The sequence below is a fragment of the Zea mays genome, chromosome 10 (assembly GCF_902167145.1).
Source record: "Zea mays cultivar B73 chromosome 10, Zm-B73-REFERENCE-NAM-5.0, whole genome shotgun sequence".
Classification (NCBI taxonomy): Eukaryota; Viridiplantae; Streptophyta; class Magnoliopsida; order Poales; family Poaceae; genus Zea; species Zea mays.
Genome location: NC_050105.1, coordinates 21,265,056 through 21,292,123, shown reverse-complemented (window position 1 = coordinate 21,292,123; position 27,068 = coordinate 21,265,056). Strand labels below are relative to the sequence as shown.

At 46.5% G+C, this 27,068-nt stretch overlaps 1 protein-coding gene across 2 annotated transcripts in view; it reads right to left on the bottom strand.

The window, feature by feature from the left end:
* Positions 1–27,068, bottom strand: part of LOC103640932 (helicase and polymerase-containing protein TEBICHI) — a 46,406-nt gene that overhangs the window by 8,956 nt on the left and 10,382 nt on the right. For both annotated transcript variants that reach the window (XM_008664377.4, XM_020545688.2), the window contains exons 10-18: positions 19,177–19,338; positions 18,843–19,082; positions 18,255–18,467; positions 17,740–18,090; positions 17,206–17,358; positions 15,806–16,012; positions 3,371–3,589; positions 3,169–3,286; positions 456–1,432 (exon numbers count right to left, since the gene is read on the bottom strand). In XM_008664377.4, the coding sequence (XP_008662599.2) occupies positions 456–1,432; positions 3,169–3,286; positions 3,371–3,589; positions 15,806–16,012; positions 17,206–17,358; positions 17,740–18,090; positions 18,255–18,467; positions 18,843–19,082; positions 19,177–19,338 (2,640 nt within the window). The remainder of the gene's footprint in view (positions 1–455; positions 1,433–3,168; positions 3,287–3,370; positions 3,590–15,805; positions 16,013–17,205; positions 17,359–17,739; positions 18,091–18,254; positions 18,468–18,842; positions 19,083–19,176; positions 19,339–27,068) is intronic.

The window sequence follows — 27,068 nt, the reverse complement described above, 5'->3', positions numbered from 1 at the left end:
AGCGTAAACGAGCGGTACGCTCCAAAGAGGACATGACCAGACAATGTTTCTTAGCTTCATGTCACAGCCAAACCCACTTGGTCAAGAAACATTGTCTGAGACGTGAAGCTTGGGGAAGCCTCTATGAAACACCTCAAAACCTACACTTGTTGTACTTACATGCCCATTGAGATCTCCTATGAAAAGTTTCTTACTGATAGGTATAGTTGTAAACATGACATCTAAGTCTTCCTAAAAAGTCTCTTAGCATTCTCATCATGCCCTATATGAATAATCCTATTTCCTTGCATTTTCATATCCAACACACGGTTCTTGAGGCTCTTATCAACTAAAATTCCTACTCATATTGCTTTTGCAAAGTTCAGAAAAAACGAATATAAAAAATGTACATGAAGTGACAGTGCATCAGCAATGAAAAGCTAAAGATATTGCAGAACACGACATATATCAAATACCTTCTCAAGATTTGGAACCGCTCTGCTTTCCTCATCTGGCCATAGAACCCACGCCAGCAGACATATATCCAATCCATTGTAGACAGAGACTGGTGATAACAACATATATGAGTTGTTAAGCACTTCAACTTTGTCCAGCATTTTATGGTCAAGATGAAACCTTTCAAGCCGTTGGCAAGAAATATAAGGTGATTTAAGTGCCTGGATCTGGATCTTTAAATTCCATGTCATTTTTTGGACACTCTTTTGTTTCATAATGTCCGCTATTTTTTCCCATCTTCTCTGAAAATTACCCCACATTTCCTTGATGTTATTGTTGCCAGTAGTGACTAGATCTTTTGGGAAGTTGCAGTAGTATATGGGAGATTTTTCCCAACAGACAGCCAACCCAAAAACTTCAAAAAGGTTCAAAGATGGTTTCATCGATCTCTTGATAAAATGAACATCAAAGAAAAAATTACTAGCTGTGGACCATTGATCAAGAAAACAATCAAATCCCCCTGGGAAGTTATATGCATGGACAGGACCTTTTTCAGCCACATCTCTACTAGATCCATCAGCAATTTCTGTTGACAAAGATGATGATGCTCCCTGTCTAGTGATTTGCACATTTTTAGATAGTCCTGCATTCTCTTTCATTTGAATGGAAGGAGCAGGACTTGTGTCCTTTCTTAGACTGTATGTAGAAGCCCTTGGAGTAGCATAATCAGAGCAAGTATTCATATTTTTATCATCTCTAGAATGGGTACCAGAAGCTAGCTTATTTAACTTAGCTTGGTCTATGGTATCGTGAGTTGGATATTCCTCAATAGCTGCGAGTGGAGGTGCAGTGAACTGGGGAACTTCCACACCAAGTGACTTGAAAGCTGAGAATGCTGCTACTCTGGCGGCTTCTGCCTCCTCCAGGACAATTTTGCGGGCTCCATTTTTTATTTTTTTTGCTACACCAAATTGCATTCGTCGTAAACCAGAATCACCTAGTCAATTCAACAGATTGACATTAGAGTAGGCTTAAAACAAACAATAAAGTATCTGCAAGCTTATTACTGAATATATCCAGAAGTAACTGAGAAACCAATTTGTGCATCTTTTCTTTTCTCGAACAACGCAAGAGAGATGCGCAACATTTCATTAAGGTAGAAGAAAGGCAGGAATGCCAAAAATAAATACAAGAACACCTCACCCACACCCACTGTACATCACGCCTCCCACCCTGGAGACGCTAAAACCCAAACAGAAGAGAAAAAAGAAAGGCGGCCAGGGAAAGGAACCTCAACAAGCTCCTAATCCCCCAGACTGAACACCGTGACCATGAGCTCTTGGAGCTTTTTTGCTCCAGCGCTGCACTAGAGACTACCTTCATCCCTAACAGCCCTAAAAACTTCCTGAACATTGGGCCTATGTTGCTCAAACAAGCAAGCATTACAATGATTCCACAGTTCCCAAGCGACCAAAATGATCAAAGAATTTAGACCCTTCCGCATTTTCTTAGGAACAGTTGATATTACTGTCCACCACCATTTTGAAAAACAGATTGTTGAAGCATATGGTGCCAAGGCAGTATGGCCCGACTGAAGAAAGATGCTTGCTCATACTTGTCTAGCAAAAACACAGCCGGCCAAGAGATGGTGAATGTCTTCATCATCTTGATCACAGAGCTGGCACGCATCAGGGTGGGGCAAGCCTCTCTTAGCAAGGCGATCAACCGTCCAACACCGGTTATGGAACACCAGCCAAATGAAAAACTTACAGCGAGGAGGTGCCCAACTGTTCCATATTCTTCTCCATGGCCCAAATTTGATGGTGCCAATGAAATAAGCACTATATGCTGACTTACTCGTGTAAATGTCGGATTGTGTTAATTTCCACACAAAATTGGTCCGGCACATCTTGCTGCAAAAACAGACCATCCACCATGCGACAATCTTTAGATACTCGAATATAACCTGGACTGTGAGTGCTCCTTTGATGTCATCCACCCACCTTTGGTTTTGGAGAGCTTGGGCTACCGTCCTCCTCTTGGCTGTCCGCTTCGAGACAGCACTAAATAAGCTGGGTGCCACTTCAGATATGGTATGGCCATCCAGCCATCTGTCTGTCCAGAAGAGTGTTTGCTCACCGTTCCCAACAATGATGTCCACTGCAATGTTGAAGAGGGCCTAAGCATTGCGAGGGACTTGAGCGGGGAGGCCTGCCCAAAGCCTACTAGGATCAGTTTTCTCAGCCCACAACCAGCGAATCTGCAACGCGCAGCCAAGCAGATCCAGATTATGAATTCCAAGACCACCATATTCCAGAGGCTGTTGCACCCTTTCCCAAGAGACCAAACAGTGACCTCCCTTAGCTTGTTCCTGGCCCTTCCAGAGGAGACCCCTCCTTTTGTCGATGGCTTTTAGAACCCACTTTGGTAGATCCATGGCAATCAAAAGGTAAATAGGAGCAGCAGTTAACACTACTCGAACCATTACCAATCTGCCTGCACAGTTCATTAAAGAAGCCTTCCATCCCAGCAAAAATTCTGCCACCTTTTCAATTATGGCAGCAAGACCTCCTTTGTGGGTTTGCCAATTGTGAGAGGTAGCCCAAGATAAGTACAAGGAAAATCCTTGACTGTACAGAACAGGATTTCAGCTATAGTATTTATATCCTCATCAAAACAAGTACTATAAAAAAGAGTAGTAAGGAATCAGACCATGAATACGTGAAAGAGTACCTTGCCCAGACCAAGCAGAAGATTCAAAAAGAGCTTTTGCAATTTCAGGAATAGATGCTTCAGCAATGGCAACAGGAGTACGCAGACCAGACTTGTACAAAGCCCTTGCACGTGAACCCTATTTCATATTTTACATGACCATACTGAAATAAGATCCAGAGACACTTAGATAATTCATATATGCATGGTAATTAAAGCACACCTTGACAAATGGAATTGATGTCAGTTCTGCAATCTCTGCCCTAACTCCAAAAGAGACACGATTTTGGAATTTCGAAACAAGGCCTTCTAAATCATTCCAACCAAGCCTTTGACAAAATGCAGAAACCATTGAAGCAAACCTGCCAGCATTTTCCTGCAGTGCCTGAATCATACCTCTGGCGACCTTAAATGTCTCACAAACATCAGCAATAGGAATCTCCTGAAAAAAGCATTACATGAGAACAGTACAATCTTTTCAAGGAAACAAGATGGGAACACCCCAACTTGGAATAAAAGATAAACAAACAAAAGACAAGAAACAGATAATAAATAATACCACAAGGAACAATTCCTAAAGACTATATTACAAGACAAACTTACATTAAAATCATTACAATACACAACTTGGACATAATCTAATCTGCTTGTACAAAATGCATATGATATGAAAGACATATCAGAAATACTCTATTGGGTTGCAACTAAAGGAGGGTGATGAGTAGAGTTGCTAATGTAGTTAATAAGCCCTACTTCCTAAGCATTTCCTAGATAACTGTGTTAGTTAATTACAGTCTTTAAAGACCTTGGGCAGCCCAAGAGGTGTACGGCTGCCAAGGTTCTGTACCTCTATATAATCAAAAGCCTCTGGCTAACAGAAATGAGTAATCAGAGTTATCTCCAACATTTGGTACCAGAGCCTTGGTTAGACACCAGAGAGCCACAGGGCCGTCTCCTTACCTTCTCCACTCCATGTCGACCTCTGCTGAGCGTGCTGCCAGGCTCAAGGCCAAGGGTCCCGGCGAAGGAGAGCTGGGCGACTCCTCCGGCTGGGCCGCGCGCTTGAAGGCTGCAGAGGAAGCAGCAGTGCTGGCAGTCCAGGCAGCAAAGCAGGCGGCGGCTGCTGCAGAAGCGGCGGCAAGGACAGCGCAGGAGCTACGGGCCGAAATCGCCGCCGAGAAGGGAGAAGATGAGGAGGACTGGGAGGAGGAAGAGGAGACAGAGAGGAATAGGCGGACGCGGACTCCACCGCGAGACAGGAGGCGCTCGCAGTCACCACTGCGGGATCGGAGGTGCTGCCGCGGCGGCGGTCGCTACGAGTCGCCGCAAGGAAGGGTGGTGTACCGCGACTCCGGCAGCGGCACGTCGTGGCCGATGCTGGACAAGACGAACTACTACGAGTGGAGCCAGACCATGAAGCTGAGGATGCAGGCGCGCGATCTCTGGGATGCCATCGAGGGCGGCCCTGTCCAGTTTCGCGATGACAGGCGTGCGCTGGAAGTAATTGTCGGGGCCGTGCCCAAGGAGATGGGCCTTCCACTCCTCGATAAGGCTACGGCAAAGGAAGCGTGGGATGCCATCGCTGCGACCCGCATCGGCGTGGACCGGGTCCGTCGAGCAACGCTGCAGCGCCTACGCCGCGATTGGGAGAACATTAGCGTCAACCCCGGCGAGCAAGTGGATGATTTTGCCATGCGTTTATCAACCCTGCACCAGCAACTTGTCATCCATGGTGACAAGGACATCACTACGGAGCGTGTGGTTGAGAAGTTTCTGCGCACGGTGTCGGCCAAGTACGCGCAGATTGTTGTCGCCATTGAGCAGTTTCTCGACTTCGAGGCGCTGACTCTTGAGGAGGTGACTGGAAGGCTCAAGGCGGTGGACAATCGCGAGGAACAAGTGCTGACCGAGCCGGTGGCCATCAACGGCAAGCTGTTGTACACCGAAGAGCAGTGGAGAGCGCGCTGCAGAAAGGAGAAGAAGGGAGAAGATGCAGGTGGTTCTGGTTTCAGAAATCAGCGCGGTGGCGGTGGACGTAGCTGCGGTGGTGGACGAGGACGAGGCAAAGGCGGTGGACGTGGTGGCGGACGAGGAGATGGCAATGTTGCTGACCGCGTCGGCCCCAACACCTGCCTAAACTGCAACCAGGAGGGCCATTGGGCACGTGAGTGTCCCCAGCCGCGCCGTGAAGATGCAGAGCGCGGCGATGGAGGTGGAAACCGTGCTGGCCGCGGCGGTGGCAATCGTGGTGGAGGCCACGACGGCAGAAATCGGGCTGGACAGCGTGGCGGGAACCAAGGAAGGCATGAGGCACGCGTCCAGTACGCCGAGTGTGATGAAGATGGCGCTCTGTTCCTGGCACATGGCTTTATCAGCCTGGAACAGAGCACGCCGGCGCACAGCTACACGGCACAGCACGTCGAGTTCTCCGAGCCACGTGCTTGTGCCTATCTTGGCGTGGACGAAGAAGTGGACAGCGGTTGGTACCTGGATTCCGGAGCGACGCATCATATGACCGGGCGCCAAGAGTTCTTTGCTGATCTGAACACTGGCGCTCGAGGAACGGTCCGTTTTGGGGACGCGTCGAAGGTAGAGATCAAGGGTGTTGGGTCTATCATCTTCCAAGCCAAGACCGGTGAACAGAGGGTTCTTCATGGCGTCTACTACATTCCGGCGCTGAAGAACTCTATCCTAAGTCTGGGACAGCTTGATGAAGGAGGGTCCAAGGTTGTGATTGACCATGGCATGCTTCGCATTTGGGACAAGAACCGGCGTCTGCTCGCCAAGGTACATAGAGGGAAGAACAGATTATATATTCTGCATCTTGAGGCTGCACAACCTATCTGTCTTGCGGCGCGCAAGGATGTTGAGGCGTGGCAATGGCATGAGCGTTTCGGCCATCTGCACTTCGACGCAATCCGACGACTCAGCAAGGAAGAGATGGCGCGCGGGATGCCGGTGGTCGACCATGTTGAGCAGGTGTGTGACACCTGCGTTACCACCAAGCAGAGGCGGCGTTCATTTCCAGTTGCAGCAGCATACCGTGCCCAGAATCAGCTTGAGCTGGTGCACGGTGACTTGTGCGGCCCGGTCACGCCAGCGACACCGGCGGGCAACCGCTATATCTTGCTGCTCGTCGATGACGCCACCCGCTTTATGTGGGCTGTGCTGCTGCCATCCAAGGACGCAGCGACAGAAGCAATCAAGAAGGTCAAGGTGGCAGCAGAGGTGGAAAGCGGGCGCAAGTTGAAGGTCCTGCGCACCGACAATGGCGGCGAATTCACCGCTGCGGAGTTTGCTGCATACTGCGCTGACGAAGGTATTAAACGGCATTTCAGTGCCCCTTATTCACCACAACAGAACGGTGTTGTTGAACGCAGGAACCAAACAGTGGTGGCCATGGCACGGGCTTTGCTCAAGCAACGCCGAATGCCCAATCGGTTTTGGGGGGAGGCTGTGATGACAGCTGTGCACATTTTGAATCGATCCCCGACAAAGGCACTGAAGAATGTCACTCCTTATGAGGCGTGGCATGGCCGGGCACCAACAGTCGGCCATCTCAAGGTCTTTGGTTGTGTGACCTATACCCGACGGCTCACTCAACTTCACAAGCTTGATGACCGCGGCGAGGCTAGAGTGTTTATCGGCTATGCGGAAGGAGCCAAAGCATATCGTATCTATGATCCAGTATCCCAGCGCGTGCGTGTCAGCCGCGATGTGGTGTTCGACGAAGGCCGTGGCTGGGACTGGGCATCACCGGCAACAGGCACATCAAAAACATCAGGCAGCGAATTTGTTGTTGAATTCCCATGGGCGGAGGAATTCCCTGAAGCAGGAAGTTCAGCGTCGCCTTCACCATTTCCTGCGCCACATCCTGCATCGCCTGGTTTCTCTCCGGTGAATGCAGGAGAGCCTGCAGCAGAAGCAGAGGAGTCTGCAGCGGAGGCGTCTGCGTCGCCCAGAACACCCAAACCAGCTCCAGCAAGTCCTCAGGTAGAACATGTGACCCCCTTGGATGATGATGATGAAAGGGTGGATGCCTGCCATGACGGTGAAGAACTCCGTTATCGAAAAATTCATGACATTATTGGTGATCAGCCAACCCCTTTGTCGGCGCAGCGGCTGTTTGCAGAACTGAATCTCACCCATTCTGGTGAGCCTACAAGCTTTGAAGAAGCCAAGGATGATCCAGATTGGCAAGTAGCAATGAAGGAGGAGTTGAGATCAGTAGAGCGGAATGGGACTTGGGAACTTGTTTCTCCCCGTCCCGGTCACCGCCCAATCTCACTAAAATGGGTGTTTAAGCTGAAGAAGGATGAGCATGGAGCTGTGATTAGGCACAAGGCAAGACTTGTGGCCCGTGGTTTTGTTCAACAGGAGGGAATTGATTATGAAGATGTTTTTTGCACCAGTTGCAAGGATGGAATCAGTACGTGTTTTGCTTGCTTTAGCAGCACAAGAAGGATGGGCAGTACATCACATGGATGTGAAGTCTGCGTTCTTGAATGGAGAACTCAAGGAGGAGGTTTATGTTACTCAGCCACCAGGTTTTTGCAGTATCAGGAGAGAAGAAAGTGTACAGGCTACACAAGGCTTTGTATGGCCTAAGACAGGCCCCTCGGGCATGGAATGCTAAACTTGATCTGACTCTCAAGCAGATGGGTTTTGAGCAGAATATGTATGAAGCTGCTATGTATAGGAAGGGATCAGGTGACTCCCTACTGATAATTGGAGTTTATGTTGATGATTTGATCATCACAGGAGTCAATCAGCAGAAGATTGAATCCTTCAAGGCAAAGATGAAGCAAACCTTTGAAATGAGTGATATGGGTCTTCTGTCTTTCTATCTTGGAATTGAGGTAAGACAATCAGAGGGGAGCACTACCCTGAAGCAAACCCATTATGCTAATAAGATACTTGAACTTGGTGGTATGGCAGGTTGTAATCCAGCCACTACACCTATGGAAGAAAGGCTGAAATTGAGCAAGGAAAGTACAGCAAAGGAAGTAAATCCAACTCAGTACCGAAGACTGGTTGGCGGCTTGAGATACCTAGTGCACACAAGACCAGATTTGGCTTTTGCTGTAGGGTATGTTAGCAGATTCCTGGAGAAGCCAACAACTGAACATCTTCAGGCTGTGAAGAGGATTTTGAGGTACCTGGCTGGTACTCTAGATCATGGGCTATGCTACACCAGAACAACAGGCAAATCATGTTTTGTGGGTTACAGTGATTCAGATTTGGCTGGAGATATTGATTCAAGCAAAAGCACAACTGGATGTTTGTTCTTCCTTGGAACCAGCCTGGTCAGCTGGCAGTCTGTCAAACAGAGAGTTGTTGCTCTGTCTAGCTGTGAGGCTGAATATGTGGCGATGACAACAGCTGCAACCCAAGCTTTGTGGTTGTCAAGGCTGTTTGCAGATTTGCTGGGAAGAAAAATTGAAGTGGTGGAACCCAGAGTAGATAATAAGTCTGCTCTGGCTTTGGCAAAGAATCCTGTTTTCCATGACAGGAGCAAGCATATTAGAATCAAGCATCATTTCATCAGAGATTGTGTGGAAGAAGGTAGCATCAAGACAGAGTTCATTCCCACTGCAGATCAGCTCGCTGATATATTGACTAAAGCTTTGGGCAAGACCAAGCTGGAAGAGATGAGGAGCAGGATTGGGATCAAGGAGATCAAGACTAGTTGAAGCAGGTCTTAGGGGGAGAAATGTAGTTAATAAGCCCTACTTCCTAAGCATTTCCTAGATAACTGTGTTAGTTAATTACAGTCTTTAAAGACCTTGGGCAGCCCAAGAGGTGTACGGCTGCCAAGGTTCTGTACCTCTATATAATCAAAAGCCTCTGGCTAACAGAAATGAGTAATCAGAGTTATCTCCAACAGCTAAGACTGAATACAGGTTCAGTTCTGAACCAAATAGCTTAGCTTCTTCATACTGCACATAGATATTTTCATAGTAGAGTTAACACACCAGCAGTCACGAACAACCTGTTGTGGACGCTTATCAGCAAGTCTATACTCGCCACAAGAAGAACAAGCCAGCGTCCACAACACCATGTGGCTAACAGCCACGCCTAATTAGTTGTCAAGTTTGTTGAGTTTTTCCGTAGTTGTCTGCATGGAGCTTAGTTGGAAGTCTAGGAGGAACAATAGGAAAGAAGAGAAATTCTAGGGGAGTGGTTAGTGTTAGAGTATATTTGGTAGTCTAGATATTGTCTAGTAGACTGCCACATGTGTTAGAGTATATTTGATAGTCTAGATATTATACTTCATAGACTGCCATATGTATCCATGGGTTGTCTTACCTCCTACGCCATGTACTCTGTATAAATCATCTAAGAACTCAATGCAAGACATCATATTTTGCAACAGCATATACCTTTCTCTAACAGCTAACCTCTAAGCCTATTTATCTGTAAACCTAATGTTGATTACGGGTTTAGCAAGAAGTGAGATATTATGACCAGAGCCTCCTAGGGAGGGCGGTCAGGATGATTTCCTTGTCATTGTATCAATAAAGCCAACAATCCAGACAAATCATCTTTGGTATCAGAGACACTTTTCAGCAACCTGTTCATGGCCACACCCAAGAGCCGATCTCGAACTCTAGTTTGCGATGGTGCTTATTGTATTAGCGTTTCCCGTGATATTGGGCTTGAACCAGTCATTCATAGAGCTCTGCCAAAAACCGGTCACGCTCCTAAAGCGCCATCTGCACTGCTTGAGTTTGCGTGGTGCGCACTGTGAATGGGACCAAGGGCAGTGGCACCTATCTTCGAGCGTGATTTGGAAGGATGTATTGTATCAATACTCTTCCCATGGCAGTCATTCCAGCCATGTGCACGACCTATCTCCCGTGATGCACTGCAAGTACATTGCAATAGTTCTATTCACCACCTCTAGCATCAGTTTGTAGATGGAAAGCTATGCTTATACGAAGCTCACACCAGCCATCTTGAAGAGGTCCAGCCAAAAGTTACCTTTCACGGGGTCCTGGTCGCTTACAATGGATGCTAGAAAAGCCATAAAAACCATCGAATGACGCCTTCACAACCGATGCCACAATCTATAGGTGGTGAACGAGGGCAATGAAATGTGCATACTTAGAAAAATTGGTCGGCGACTGTGAGGATCACACTTCTCGTGCACCCTTGGAAGGCCTTCCATGAAGTCAAGGGAGTCACCCTTCCAAACCTTCAACATCACCAGCAATGGCTAGAGCAGTCCCGACAGGTGAAGAGTTTCTATTTTGTTCCTCTAGCATGTGAAAAGGCTTTCACAAAATAACAGACCACCTTGCGGCCTCGAGCAATATAAAAGTCCACTTGGAGGCACTTGAGCGTTTTTATGGACACTTGTCTTGTGCGATCTCCAAAGAAGTGAACAACAAGCTAGAGGATGTGTCTAGGAAGATCTAGTTGTCGTGGAGGATGAGGACATCGTGTATCCGCCAAGGATCGCCCAACTCACTGTGTCTGGACCTCGTGGCAAATGTCGTTATAGAGCTAGAACGAGGGTCTTGAGAGTGCCTACAGTCTCAATGTCACAATAGGAGATTAGACAAGGTATCAGCAAGTGTGTTCCGCTTGCCCAAAACTTCACTATGAAATATGTTAGAGTGGACGCAAAAAACTTAAGCTGATGGAAAAGGAGCAAACGCAGAAATAAATGGGTAGAGACACAAATAAAGCCTCTGCCAGGATTCAAACTCGAGACCTCTGGTTCTGTTACCATGTTAGAGTGGACGCACTAACCAGTTCAACCCAAAAGCTTAGGCTAATGGGAGAAGGTAATCAATCCACTTATACACTTCACCACCCCCCACTCACGTGTAGCCAGAGAGAAAGGCGCAAACGCAGACAAAGAGAAACGCGCAAACGTTGAAATAAATGGGTGGAGGCACAAATTAAGTCTCTGTCAGGATTCGAACTCGAGACCTCTGGCTTTGATACCATGTTAGAGTGGACACACTAACCAGTTCAACCCAAAAGCTTAAGCTGATGGGAGAAGCTAGGCAATCCACTTATACACTTCAACCAAATCAAAGTCAAAGAGCATGTTGATCCATTGATGTTGGGGTTGATAAGTATTTGATCGAGCAGGAACTTTAAGCGCAGAAAATGGTGCCCCGTAACTAGGGACTCCAATGCCATATCGGCTTCAACCCCATAAGTAGGGACTCCAATGTTGTACCGCCTGCACCAAGCCCATGCCTCCAACGTTGTACCGCCTACACCATGCCAATCATATCACACACGTAGGCTACCACCTTGAGATGTCGAGCTACGAAGGACCTACACTAAAGAATGACAATGCTCTGGCGCCTTAGTGCACCCAACTCGACGCATCACAGTCTACCGTGAACAGCTTGTCAAATGCCAACAACTGCAGTATAGGTGCGGTTGATAGCAGCCCATTGAGTCCCCTGCATGGCATCTTCTGCTTCTTGGCACCACCTAAACCCTCATTCAAGAGCTTCATGAGAGGTGCTACGATGACCCCAAAGTCCTTGTTAAACTTCTTGTAATACCCGTGAGACTTGGAATCAACAGAGTTCCCTAGTGGATCACAGTTGTGGCCACGATGCCACAACTTCCACCTTTTCGCCATCCACAGCCACGCCATACACCGAGATCACATGGTCAATGTAGGAGACGAACAACACACCGAAGTGGCATTTAGACCACTTGATGAACAACTTGTTCGCACATAGCACATCAAACACCACCTTGACATGTTGCAAATGCTCCATCCAAGAAATGTTCTATAACAGGTTGACATCAAAAAATACAAGGACGAGCCAGCAAAGCAACTATCGAAGCATGTCGCTCATGAGGTTGTTGAATGTGGCTAGTGCGATGGCGATGCTCATCGGTATCACAAGAAACTTGAAGTGACCATGATGTGTAAGAAACATCATTTCGCATTGTCAGGGTAGATGTGGACTTGGTGGTAGCCTGACCAAAGGTCGAGCTAGATAAAGAATTTTGGGTGGCTCATCGAGTAGCTCACTGACCATCAGGATCGAAAATTTATCCTTCACTGTCTTCCAATTCAACACACTGTAGTCAAAGCAGAACCTCCATGAGTTGCCAACCTTCTTGATGAGAAGCATCAAGGCCCAACAATGCTAATGTACTCAGTTGGATGTTGTTCTCGAGCATGGAGCTCATTCTTCTAGAGTTGTGGGTATTTGTATGGATTGACATCTACTAGAGTTGTCCTTAGTAGCAGGTGCATGCAGTGGTGGCAGCGCCAAGCCGATAAAGTCCTCTTGTTTCAGCAAAAAGATCAACTTATATGTTGAGGAGATGGTCCATGAACCTAGAGTTTGTGGTGTTGACGGAGTCGTTAACCATAGCTAGACTTCTTGCGCATGTAGACCTAATGCCCCTTCATAAGACGTGGCACTGATACCTCTAGAACACGAGGCAAGTATGCGCAGGAAGGCCACACTGAGGACAACAACATAGCCACCTAATATAATCCTGATAGTTGACAACGTCAGTGTAGAAGAGTCACTTGTAGTGATGGCCATGAATGTATTGCTCATCACAATTATGACAAAACCCTTGTTTCCGATCATTAGACAACTCGATTGATGTTAATAGACAGAGTAGGTGCAACGCTAGAGTTGTTGCTCGTCCATGTGCTTGTCATTGGAGTGGTCCTCGTTGGAGTTCAGCATCAGTGCTGATTGTGCATTAGGGTCATGGTTGGTCAGTGTGCCACAACGCACACTAGGGTCATGGTTGTTCAGTGTGTGCCATCATGATAGGATTATATGAAGATTTTATATGAAGATTTTGGGGCTCCCGCAATTTCATGTCAAGATTGATATATTTTGGAAATCCCATAGCGAACAACTTCGCTTGTTGGCATGACATGATCTTGGTATTCTTGCATCTTGGTCAAGAATCGAAGACGAGCCAATGTGTCAACGCGGTTGTTGCGAATTGGGGGCCAAAAACACAAGTTGCAAAGGTCCTTGAATTCGATCCACGATAGTGTGCTCGTGTCATGTTCGAATAGGTGATACGACTTGTCAACCTCCAAGGTGTGTTAGCCATGGAAGAACTACTCACACTACGTCAATCATTCGTATGAAAGAAATTCAAGCTTGTGGAAGCACGACACTGCATGGGCAGCGGCAATGTAGTCCACCAAGGCCAGCGATAATGTGTCAAACCATCCTAGAATCAGCCAAGACGATGTTGGGAACTGAATTTGGTGCATGAGAATTGGGCGAGATATTTTTTTCTAGGAAGCGCAGGGGAACTAAGCTTTAAATATATTAGGGAAAGGAAGGTCTAAAGAAGACCTGGGTTACAAGAAAAAACCTCCCTATAGAGGCCAACAGCACGCATAAATGAAAGGATCCATGTAAAAACACTCACACTACCCACTAAAGAGCCAGGGGGGTTAGACCTCAAGAAGAGGTGTTGCCAAGAAGGAAAGACCCCTGGCCCCAGCTAATTCCCATATTCTTCTCCCATCATCAGTCTACACAAGTATCGAGGAAAGACTAGAAGTCAGTCCATCAAAGACACATCGGTTTCAATGGTTCCAAATCATTCAGGCCCCCAAGATGATAAGGGAGTTCAGACCTTTCTTAACCATCCCATGAACTTCTTCAGAAGACTCCTCCCACTAGTCTAGGAAGGATGTATGTCCTGGCTCAGGGGTCAAACTGTGTAACCCAAACTTTCTCAGCAACTTATACCAGTAAATTCTTGTAAATACACATGAAATTGGGCAAGATATGGTGGGAGCGCATGGTAGTGCTGCAACAACCTGTGGCATGGTAGACTGTGACAGTAGGGAGGGCATTGGAGGGACATTTTTTGACCGATGAAACTGTAGGGAAGGCCCATACAGTGGTATATATTAAATAAAAAAGGAAATGTACAGTAAAGGGAAGGAAGAATAGAAGCAAATGGAGATAGTAGTAAAGAAAATAAAGAAGCAAGCCACAAGGAAATCGACAAGCTAAGATTCGAGTTCATTCTATGCATTTGTAGCCCCAACGTGTCATTGAAGCAAAACCTCCAAGACGTAAAAGATGGAAAGGAATCTATGAAGATAGCAGCATTTCTTTGCTTCCAAAATCTCCCAGGTCGTAACAGCCAGAATTTCCATGAAGAAATTTTTACTGAATTGATCCCTCGCAGATATGGTCATTTCAAAAAAATCCAAAGGGTGATCCCAGTGAATACCAACATGATTCCAGCACAATGTACTGAATGGACATTCAAATAAAAGATGATATGTGGTTTCCTCACAATTAAGGCCACAAAGAACATGGTTGTAATCATCATTTGTAATTGTACACATCTTTCTTCGAAGAAGATTTCTTGAGTTGATTCTGTCTCTGAAGGTCAGCCAAATGAGCACCTTGATCTTTTTACTCACTTTGGATTTCTAGATCCACTTGAAAGGAGAAGGTGGGTACATGGATTGTAAGTTTAATATGTAAATCTTGCTTGAACGTAGATTGTTGTTTCCCAAAGAATAGATCCATTTATCCTTGCCTTGCATGTTGTTTTGAACTGAAATAATTGTATCATAGAACTTGAGGTATTCTTCGGTGGCTTCCATAGAAAGAGCCAAAAAGGTGTATGAAAATTTTCTTGAAAGTCCATGTTGCCAAGAAACTGAGCAAGAGAGCATTTTCCTTTTTAACAAACGAGTATAAACATTGAAAACCCGATGGGAGGGACGTTGCTCGCGTGGTTTGATAAAAGGGAGGTGGCGCGAGGCCATAGCCATAGATGGCAGGCATATCGTGAAGGAATTAACAGGTGGAAACACGGCTGGTCGAGTGGTTGCCGTCCCACCTTTGATACCTTGGATAAGATTCCCACAAACTGAGTCGCCCATATAGCCCATCTAGCAGGTCACCATGGAAACCATCTTCGTAATAGTAGCTATAGAAAACTGAATTCCATTCAGGTAGTTTGGGTAAATTTATACCCGAATTACGCAAAATATCTCAAAAAATTTGTTCTTCTATTTTCTAATATGAAGATATGGAGTGGTTCAGTATAGTGTAAATCTATTATTTGGTATGGCTCAATGTAGATTTGTACTATCTTGATAATTGATTTCTTGTTAATTGATATTAAATGATTTGATGGACTTTTGTTTCTTACTTTAAAATGCTACTGGAATTATCAGGTACACCAAGTAAAACTGGAACTCAAATTATCAAGTATCTAAAATTTTGGCTAATGCTTTTTCGAGGTCGAAACTCGAAATTGGGTAGCAATTTCTAGTACCCACAAATTTTTAGTTCCCCAAATGCCCACCCAAGGGTCTTGTTCTGATGCAAAAGGCATGTTGGGTGTGTTGTGAATTGTTTCCAGTACAAGTTTGTATGTGTATATGTGTGAGCGTGGTGGGTGTGTTGTAACTTATTTATTTATACCCTTCTCAATGAAATGATACATAGCTCTCTTGTGTATTCTACAAAAATATAAGACATGAGCTAATATTTTAATTAGCCATATATAATGAGAGAACATTTCAACCTTCATTCTCTAATCTCTATTGAACTATTTTTTACATTTCACAACTTTGGCTTTCTAGCGATCTTGAGCACTATGCATTGACATAGAACTAACATGCAATGTCTAAGTAGTTCTTAGATTATACCTGAGCAAGCCTCGATAACATTAAAGCCACATAAAAGCGCTTAGACACTCTGATTGTGTGCTCACTAACAAGAGTATTTCCAGCAGCTTGTGCAGACTTGTTACTTAACCCGGTGTTTCTCTCAGGCCTTGCACGAAAAGGTATCGACGCCCCATGAGCCATGTGCATCAAGAAGGGTTCAATTACTCCAACCCGATTGCCTACTGACTGCATTGTACCAACAAAACAAACAGAAATTAAAAAAAATTAGTGAAATTATGTGTTCTATGAACTGAACTGAAGTTGATAATTTAAGTAATGGTTTGATTTCTCAACCAATATGGCAGAAAGATACGGTGTCACAGGCATACTTCATGTTGGCCATGCGAGAAAGCCAGTGTTAAGGAGGTAGATAGCCAGATAGGAACTGTTGAACTATCTATTTCTTACTTAATTCAAAGTAGATACAATCCCAATAGAGATGTGTAGATTTGATCCTTAACTATTTTCTAGAGTTAAAGAAATAGCCAACAAGTCAACCCGATCTAATCTAATGTCTGTCTTAACAAACCCAGGACCCGACATGAACAGTAACGCATCCACTTTTCGCATGAGCAGTGCGCAAGTCCAAAAGGGTCTGTAGCTACTGCAGATTAAAGCCAACTGTTTGGACTGCTGTAGCTGCAATCTATACAGACAAAAATACTGTAGAAACAATAGAAGCCGGTACGGATTAAAGCCAAGCGAACACATTTGGCTCCACTCTGCGAACAGTGCAAAACAGTGTTGGACACAGTCTTAGGCCTTAGTAGGGTAGACATGGCATACAGTTATAAACATTTTGGCACTAATGATAATACCACTGATAAAAGATTAATGTTCTGCAGAAAACATGGTATCATGTCAGTTGTTCTGTTTCTCGTTGGGCCAAAGAAAACATGGGAATTACAAAAAACTAATAAGAACTGACAACTCCTAAAAAAATCTTATGAACCAGGTCAAATAACTTATGTAGTAAACTGCAACCAAGTACAGTGCGAAGGAGTTCAATAAACATATGCATGTTTTAGTCTGATTCATGGTTATGTAAAAATACCGAAATAGACTTCACACATTCCATTAACAAGCACTGAATTGGATGAATAAGCACTATAAGAGTACATGAGAAACATGAGGGAAACCCTAGACTAGAAGATTACACTAATATTATGACTATTATAACCGTAACAAATTTGATTTGCATTTTCTGAATTCACTTTTGCTTCACACATTTAGTTCAACAGCAACTAAAATCATGTTTTCGGAATTCACTTTCAACTATTTTCTAATGAGTACAGATAGAACTCGAATTTCTGGATATTCTATTTACAGTTTGATAAATGAACTTTCAAGTGCAATAGGACAAAAGAAGACTTGCATACCTGCTCAAGAGAAGAAAGTTGCATGAATTTCTCGTAATATAATTCCCAATCAGGTTCAAGGTCTACATTTATGGGTGTGACCAAGTAAACTAAATGTAAATCAGATGCCAGAACAAAGCCTTCTCTTGCCCTCGAAAGATCATCAAGAACAACCTAGTGCAGAAACAGAAAAATGCAAGATTAAACAATGCAATAAAATAAAAAAAAACTCGACCTGCGGGGGATAAGACAGCCCTCGGGTATTATATTAAGAAGACCTTCTCACGCAGGTCGAGAAAACCCCCGAACCCCTACCCCACCCATACACAGCGGCACCGTAGCCCATTTGAGAAACGACTACGATCTAGACAGGACATTAGACCTGTGCTTTGGTGTGGGACAGACAAAGGGGGGGTAACCACAGGCTGAAATTCGCTCCCACGGGAAGTCAAACCTAGAACCTAAGGAGTGCTACTCAGACCACCTAACCAACTCAGCTAGAGGCCCTTTCTCAATGCAATAAAATAATGAAGGAGCAAAAGACAAGTATGCTACCAATGATTCCTCAGGGTTGAGTGAACTTCCAAAAGCAGCTCTACCAAGGGGAGTAGCGGAGTATATCTTGGTCTCATGGTTCCACTCAAGAAAGCTTTTATGGCATAACCAACGAAGGGAGTCTTGAGCTGACTTCACGACATCATCAAAAGGTCTTGTGGAATTAAGCAGCGTACACCGCACATAACGATGAATATCATTTGCAGTTTGAACAATCCCACCAGCAACAACCTCCATAATTGCATGAGTCATTCCATTTTTATCTTCTGAGAGGCAGGACTCCAAGGGAGGGCAATTGCTTCTAATAATACCTGTAACTCTCTTGACCTCTTCAGGCCTGCATACAAGTATCTGCATGCATTTCAAATGTCAGATTATTAGACAACAACAACAAAGCCCTTTTCTCCCAAGCAGTTGGGGTAGGCTAAAGTTAAAAACACAATTAAAACAGAACTAGTGAAATGTCAGAACCATTCTCTAATAGAATAAAGTGGAACAAAGATATTGTAGCTTACACTTTCTCCTTTTGTGTCTATTCCAGTTCGACCAGCACGACCAGCCATCTGTCTATAGCGAGTCCCATCAATAAAATCACGACCTATCTTGGGCTGCCTGAATATAACCCGTCTAGCAGGCAAGTTAACACCAGCAGCTAAAGTTGAAGTGGCAGTCAGAACACGGACAAGGCCTTTACGGTAGCATGATTCCACAATCTCCCTCTCCTCGACCTGCCACAGAACAGAAGGCGATGACGCTCATTGGATCAATCAGAACAGGTAATGGCAGATCAGTTCCTACCACCCTTTGCCCAGCTGTGGTTAGGTAAAAATGGCATCACTTTATCAAATTTAGCAGTGTAAAGGTCAGACCCAGTGACGGAGGCCATGTGAGTAAGTTCTAGGGAAGGGATAAAACTAAGGCAACCCTTCCCCCGCAAATGTGAAGGGGTTGCTTTGAACCCGCGACCTGGTAGCTTAGTGAGACCACTCTCACCACTTAGCAGATATTTAGCAGTGCAAATTTCAAATAAATAAATAAATATATATATATATATATATTTGATATTTTGTGTATCTTATGAAGATAGAAGATAGCTTCCATACCGTAAGACCAGCATGATGATATGCAACACCAAAAGGAAGGGTTTCTCCCAATATTGGATCCAATCCAGCAGGGCACCTCCTCAAGGCCTCAATAGCAGCTGCAGCATCTGAAAACTCCGAACTAACATCAGTTGTTCCAACAGAGGGTAGTTTCAAGAACTTGGCAACATGCCTTGCAGTTGATTCGCAGCCTTTACGACTGGAGCAAAACAAAAGCACAGAATGGCCCTGAAGAACAACCTGGAACAAATACAAGTACAATATTCAATTTGCTTCAAAATTGTAGTGTTTAACAGAGAAAAACTAAGACCTGCAATGTAAATAACAGATTTACCTCATTACACAATTCAACAATATGATCTGGATCCTTGCCACCATGGTCAGCTACTTTGGGAAGGACACGAACAACGTTCATGTCTTTATCAAATATTTGATTACCAACTTTTATGAATTCCTCCAGTGGAACTGGTCGAAAGTCAGTTTGATAAAGAGCAGCCTAAGATTACATAGCGTCAATTATAATAGGTATTCAACTATAAATCATTCATATTACCCAAACAGATCAAAAGTTAGCACCTTCACAGAATAACTTACTATTAACAAATCAAGTCGACAAAAAATGTGCTCATAATGAACAAAACTGTTGGAGAATGAAACCCTAACCGAGTTGGGAGTGCATATATATATATATATATATATATATATATATATATATATATATATATATATATATATATATATATATATATATATATATATATATATATATATATATATATATATATATATATATAGTTATGGTTTATAGTAGGAGGCCTAAACAGCCCTCTAGTCGGCCCATTATAGAGGGACATATAGATAAGGATTAGGAGGATCCTTAGATAAGGAGAATCTGTTTAGAGATCCTAATATTACGGAGTCTGTTTTTTAAGGAGAGTCTGTTAGAGTTCCTAAGATTAAGGAGTCTGTTTAGAGTTGGACTATAAAGTCCAGGCGTCTGTAATCAATTGGCAAGCATTGATCAATCTAAGTGATTGTTCCCTGCCTCACCTGTGTTCCGCACCCCACCTAAGTTCCCAGCCGAGCGGCAGCACGGCGCCCCTTCGCTCCCGCTCGTCCAGCCAACTTGATACTCACTCCTATAATCTGCGCAGCCGAGGTGTTTCTACCAATTTGGTATCGGAGATGCCAGGATCCAACACCGACGACAGTGTAGCGTCCGCCACCCAGGCGTCGGAGTTGGCAGCGATCACCACCGCCCTTGCCGAAGTCCAGCGCCAACTAGGGGCCTTCGCAACGCAGATGTCCTCCATGTCCTCACGCATTGCAGCAGTGGAGACTCCGCCTGCATCAGCGGCGCTGTCCCTTCCAGCAAGCTGCCCCTATGGCTTGCCCGGGTATGGAGGCATACCCCCCACCACGACGCCAACTGATGATGTGCCACCACCCACCACCACCCAGCTCCCAATCCATCTTCTACCATTGCCACATTCCCCTTCGCCCATCCCACATTATCCACCACCTACACTGCCATCTCTCAACACCATTCCCCATACTCCTACTGCAGGAGTTCCTCGCTTCCATCGCCTCGAATTTGCCCTATTTGACGGCAAGGAAGACCCCCTCCAGTGGCTCAATCGATGCGAACAATTCTTTGAAGGTCAGCGCACGCTGGAGGATGAGAAAGTCTGGCTCGCATCCTATCACATGACAGGAATTGCCCGGACGTGGTACACCCAGCTGCAGCGCGACGAACCTTCCATGTCATGGGAACTCTTCAAGCAGCATTGCCAACTCCGCTTTGGGCCCCCATTACGCAGCAATCCTCTCGGCGAACTGGCACGCCTTCCATTCCGCACGACAGTGGATGACTACCAGGAGAGGTTTTGGAACCTGCTAGCCCAAACAGCTCCACTGTCACAGGAGCAGAAGGTACATCTGTTTACAGCTGGACTTCCGGAGCGTATCAAGATCGACGTGGAACTCATGGCACCACGGGATATCAATCACGCTTGAGTTTGGCGCGCGCATATGAACGGAGGTCACAAGTGCTCGATCACCAGCCGACATCAACCACCAACAAGACCATGCGTCAACCCCAGCGCCCGTCTGTACCAGTACCGGCACCTCAACCAGCGATTCCTGCAGCTCCCAGTACAGGACAGCAGCGAACATTCAAGAAGTTGACGCCTGCCGAGATGGCTAAGCGGCGTCGCCAGGGACTTTGTTATAATTGTGATGAACAGTATGTCCGTGGACATCGCTGCCCTAAATTGTTCTATCTTGAGGTCACGGACTATGAGGAAGATGAATCTATAGAGGCCGATTCAGTGCCAGGGGACCCAACACCAGTGATCTCCTTACATGCCCTCACGGGTATCCATTCTGAGAGTACCTTGCAGCTGGAAGTACATATCATGGGGAAAGCTCTTACAGCCCTGTTGGACACAGGATCTACTCACAACTTCATCAACCAAGACACGGCACGCGCTCTGAAACTGGACTACCAGCCAAGCCCAGCCCTCCAGGCATCTGTGGCTAATGGGGATAAAATCATGTGTTGTAAGCTCTCCAACAGCATCAGCTTGACTATCGGCCAGGAAGACTTTCTGATGGATGCTTACGCCATCCCAATTGATTCTTTCGACATCATTCTCGGGGTCAAATTTTTGCGCACTTTGGGGCCAACACTTTGGGACCTCGAGAACATGTGCCTAGCTTTCTGGAGAAGGGGACAACGGATTGTGTGGAAAGGACTGGGATCAGATCGAAAGGCCATTAATGTGTACCCAGCAGTGAGAACAATTAGCACAGATATCACAACCACCAAACCGATGATGGATCGTCTGCTCCTGCAATTTCAGAAGGTGTTTGCTACGCCCAGTGACCTTCCTCCAGCAAGAAGGTGTGATCACAGGATCCACCTTTTGCCAGGAACAGCACCCGTTGCAATTAGGCCATATAGGTACCCACAGCTTCAAAAGGATGAATTGGAGGCACAATGCACAGCCATGTTACAACAGGGGATTATCCGCTACAGCACATCAGCTTTTTCAACTCCAGTACTCCTAGTGAAAAAGAGGGACAAATCATGGCGCTTCTGCATTGATTATAGAGCACTGAATGAGAAAACAGTCAAAGACAAATTCCCTATACCCGTGGTTGATGAGCTGCTAGATGAACTGCAAGGGGCACATTTCTTCACTAAATTGGACCTCCGATCCGGCTACCATCAAGTCCGTGTTCATCCAGAAGACGTACACAAAACAGCCTTCAGGACACACCATGGGCACTTTGAGTTTTTGGTTATGCCATTTGGTCTCTCAAATGCCCCAGCGACATTTCAGGCGTTGATGAATGAAGTACTGGGTCAGTTCTTTCGCCGGTTTGTCCTAGTATTCTTTGATGACATCCTCATCTATAGTGCCACATGGTCAGACCACCTCATACAGGTCAAGGCTGTCCTACAGACCCTGCTGACCAACAATTTGTTTGTCAAACAGTCCAAATGCGAATTCGGCGCGACATCCGTTGCTTATTTAGGGCACATCATCTCAGCTAAAGGAGTGGCTATGGACAGCAGCAAGGTGGAAGCAGTTACTTCTTGGCCGATCCCAAAGGCACCACGAGGACTGCGGGGATTTCTGGGATTGGCAGGCTACTACCGGAAATTTATCAAGGAATTTGGGGTAATCGCTGCACCGTTAACCAAACTCCTAAAGAAAGAAGGCTTTCAGTGGTCTCCAGAAGCCGACTCCGCCTTCCAAGCGCTCAAACGGGCACTCTCATCAGCACCAGTCCTGCAGCTTCCTGACTTTGAACGGACTTTCACTGTGGATTGTGATGCCTCGGGCTCGGGGTTTGGTGCTGTCCTACACCAAGATCACGGCCCAATAGCTTTTTTTAGCCGGCCATTTGCAGCCCGACACATAAAATTGGCAGCATATGAGCGCGAGCTCATTGGGTTGGTACAGGCAATACGTCACTGGCGTCCTTATTTATGGGGCAGACGATTTGTGGTACGAACTGACCATTTCAGTCTCAAGTTCATACTAGATCAACGACTATCCACGGTACCACAACATCAGTGGATTAGTAAGTTGTTTGGCTTTGACTTTACAGTGGAATATCGGGCAGGACGACTCAACACAGTGGCTGATTCTTTATCTCGCAGGGACACAACTGAAAGTTCAGTCCATACCATATCAACCCCAACATTCCAGCTGTACCAAGAATTGCAGGCAGAATGTGCTAATAATGATGAGTGGAAACTCCTCCAGGCTCAGATTACAGAGGGATCCCTAGAGGCCCCATGGCAGATACGGGAAGGCTTGATACTGCACGGCCGCAGGGTGTTTATCCCAACATCATCCAAACTCATTCCCTCAATACTGGAGGCCGCACACTCAGCAGGACATGGTGGAGTACAAAAGACGCTGCATCGATTAAGAGCTGATTTCTTCATTCACAAGGATAGGACACTGGTACAGGATTGGGTCAAATCATGTGCAATCTGTCAGAGGAACAAAACAGAGTCGCTGCATCCCGCAGGGCTCCTCCAACCGCTGGAAGTCCCAATACAAATATGGACAGACATCTCAATGGATTTCATTGAGGGTTTACCAAAGGTCCATGGTAAGTCTGTCATATTAACAGTGGTTGATCGGTTCTCTAAATATGCCCACTTTATTGCCCTCAGTCATCCTTACACAGCTGCGACTGTGGCACGAGCATTTTTTATTGACATAGTGCGGCTGCATGGGTTCCCAAGTTCCATAGTCAGCGATAGAGATCCAGTTTTCACCTGACATATCTGGAGGGATCTGTTCAAGCTAACAGGTGTCAAGTTAAGAATGAGTACTGCTTTTCACCCCCAAACTGATAGTCAGTCGGAAGCAGTCAACAAAACTATTGCCATGTATTTGAGGTGCATCACGGGAGACAGGCCAAGAGCTTGGGTGGACTGGCTTGCATGGGCGGAATACTGTTACAATACATCATACCACTCAGCATTGAAGACAACTCCTTTTCGTGTAGTATATGGCAGGGATCCACCACCTCTCATTCCATATAAGCAGGGGACAGCAGACACTCAAGTTGTGGATGATATGCTACGGGAAAGAGATATATTTCTAGGGGAAGTCAGAGATAGGCTGCTGCAAGCTCAAGAGCATGCCAAAAAGTTTTATGATGGCCGACACCGGGATCTCGAGTTCGATGTGGATGACTGGGTCTGGCTCCGTCTCCTCAATCGACAAGCTCAGTCACTGGTCGAACGACCCAAAGGGAAATTGGGACCGCGATATGCGGGACCATTTCGTATTCTTGAGCGCGTGGGCGCAGTAGCATATCGTCTGGAGTTACCAGAAGGGGCACGAATTCATGATGTCTTTCACGTGGGACTCCTTAAGCCTTTCTGGGGTACCCCTCCTGTCCTGCCCCCAGACCTCCCACCTATGCAAAATGGCCGGCTTCTGCCATCGCCAGAGAAGATAATAAGAGCAAGGATGCAGCACGGACAATGGCAGGTGTTGGTGCACTGGAATGGTACTCAGTCAGTAGATGCAACATGGGAACCTCTACAACAGTTCAAGGCTTCATATCCGCAGTTTCAGCTCGAGGACGAGCTGTTCGTCGAGGGAGGGAGAAATGTTATGGTTTATAGTAGGAGGCCTAAACAGCCCTCTAGTCGGCCCATTATAGAGGGACATATAGATAAGGATTAGGAGGATCCTTAGATAAGGAGAATCTGTTTAGAGATCCTAATATTAAGGAGTCTGCTTTTTAAGGAGAGTCTGTTAGAGTTCCTAAGATTAAGGAGTCTGTTTAGAGTTGGACTATAAAGTCCAGGCGTCTGTAATCAATTGGCAAGCATTGATCAATCTAAGTGATTGTTCCCTGCCTCACCTATGTTCCGCACCCCACCTAAGTTCCCAGCCGAGCGGCAGCACGGCGCCCCTTCGCTCCCGCTCGTCCAGCCAACTTGATACTCACTCCTATAATCTGCGCAGCCGAGGTGTTTCTACCATATATATATATATATATATATATATATATATATATATATATATATATATATATATATATATATATATATATATGCTGAGTAATTGGGCCAAGCCCATTACACTGAGGGTATGCAAGTAATTACACAGGGACAAGCCCCGAAACCCTAACAGTACTCTAACACCCCCCCCCCCCCCCCGCAGTCTCTATCTTGTACAGATGTTGAGACTAGATCGGAAGTCGGCGAAGACACTCGACGGCAGCCCCTTGGTGAAGATGTCGGCGAACTGCAGCTTGGTGGGGACGCTGAGAACCCGAACGTCACCGGCGGTGACCCGCTCACGGACAAAGTGCAGATCGATCTCCATGTGCTCCGTGCGCTGATGTTGCATGTGCTTCGTGCGGCGTAGATGTGATCGGCGGGGCCCTCGAGGAGAAGCTCGTTCGGCACAGCATGAAAGGTGGGAAAAGGCACGGTCCTCTTGATGAAAGCCTTCAGGTGGCCGTAGCGGGGGCTGAGGCCACGTAGAAGGTTCAGCACCTTGGTGTTGTCGGCGACAGGCTCACCGAGGTCGCGGAGAGAGTTCGCCATGCCCTTCATCTGGCGGCAGTACTCTCCCACAGAGAGGTCCCCTGAGAAAACAGATGGAACTGGACGTCGAGGTGGAGCACCCGAGCCTCCTGGTTCCTGGGGAACTGGCCCTCGAGAGCAAGCCATGCCTGGCGCGCAGTGTCTGTCTGATCACAGACGATGTCCTGCAGCTCAACGGTGATGGTGTCGTTGAGCCACGATAGGACCACGTTGTCCATCTAGACCCAGGAGGGGGACAGCGAGGCAACGAGGTCGTCGAGGAAGTGGTCAGTGAGGGCAAACGTCGAAGGGTGAGGACCACCTGAGCGCGCCAGTGAGGTTAGTGGGAGGACGTCGGGTCCAACACGAGGGACTGTATGTTGTGAACTCCAGCGGCCTAGGAGTGGAGGGCGGCGATAGTGTCGACGTCAAGCCCAGAGCCATGAGGAGGCTCCGGGACCACCAGGGGAGCCGCAAGCACTACCGGTGGTGGCGGGGTGCCACGACCGAGAAGCAGACGCTGAGTCGTGGCCAGCTGAGTGGTCAGGGCCTAACCCATGGCCCATTCCTGCTCCAGAGGGAGTAATGCGACGCGTTGCCGCTCCTGTGAGGCGGCCACGGCGGCCTGGATGGTGGCGATGGCAGCGACCAAGGCGGAGTCGTTGGACGGCGCGACGGCACGTGGTGGAGCCCAAGTGACATCGACGACAGGCGGGCGGTGAAACCGAGGGGCGGCTGCCGGGAGAAGTCGGTCGGGGAGAGTCCCGAATGTCGAGGCGGCACTGAAGGCGGCCGTGGAGGTCAGGTAGCCAGGGAGGTCGAGGCTGCTATAGAGGTTGGGGGTAGGAGTCCAGCCGCAGTGGCTGCAGCAGCGGCGGTGGTCACGTTGAACGCCTTGGGAGCCGTAGTAGCGGCGGCGGCGATGCTGGACGCGTAGAGGTGGGCGACGTCCGCGCCGGAGAGGAAGGTGGAAATGTTACTAATGTGCTTGGTTGCTTGCCTCTCCCATTCACCAATTTATATCAAATTTATTTATATACATGGTTGATCAGGTCATTTTTTAACGCAGTAGGAACTAGGAAGTTTCAATTAAGAAATAGAATTGACCTAGGTTATAAGGAAACCCAGGGATAAAACACCACATCACACAGTTTATCAAAGGAAAACCGGCCAATACCTAAACACAACAACCCATACGACTAATCCTAAGCAACCCACATACACAAAAACAACCAACAGAGCACACCACACGTCATCGTTGTCGAGCTTATCCCACAAAAGTGATACGTAGATCTGATTTCCCACAACGAACATCAGCCAAAGCCCTAACACACCACCACCTACTCACAACAAGACCCGGCTTTCGAAGGAAGTGAACATAATGTGTCATCATTGCCAAGCTTTGTTGCACCCCACAAAAGCAGCTCTGACTTCACCTATTGATCTACCCTAGGAGAGCAAAAGACATGCTTTAAGCAAGTAGCGAACTCATCAAAACCTGAGGCTTACAAACAAGCAGCAAATGTCCCATGCGGACCAACAACCATGGTAGTACGGGATCAAGGTGATGCCCTCAGGCAGGATACGACGTTGGGCGCCGCCATCACCAGCCTAGGGACCCTAGGCAGAGCTTCTTCAAAACAAATCGT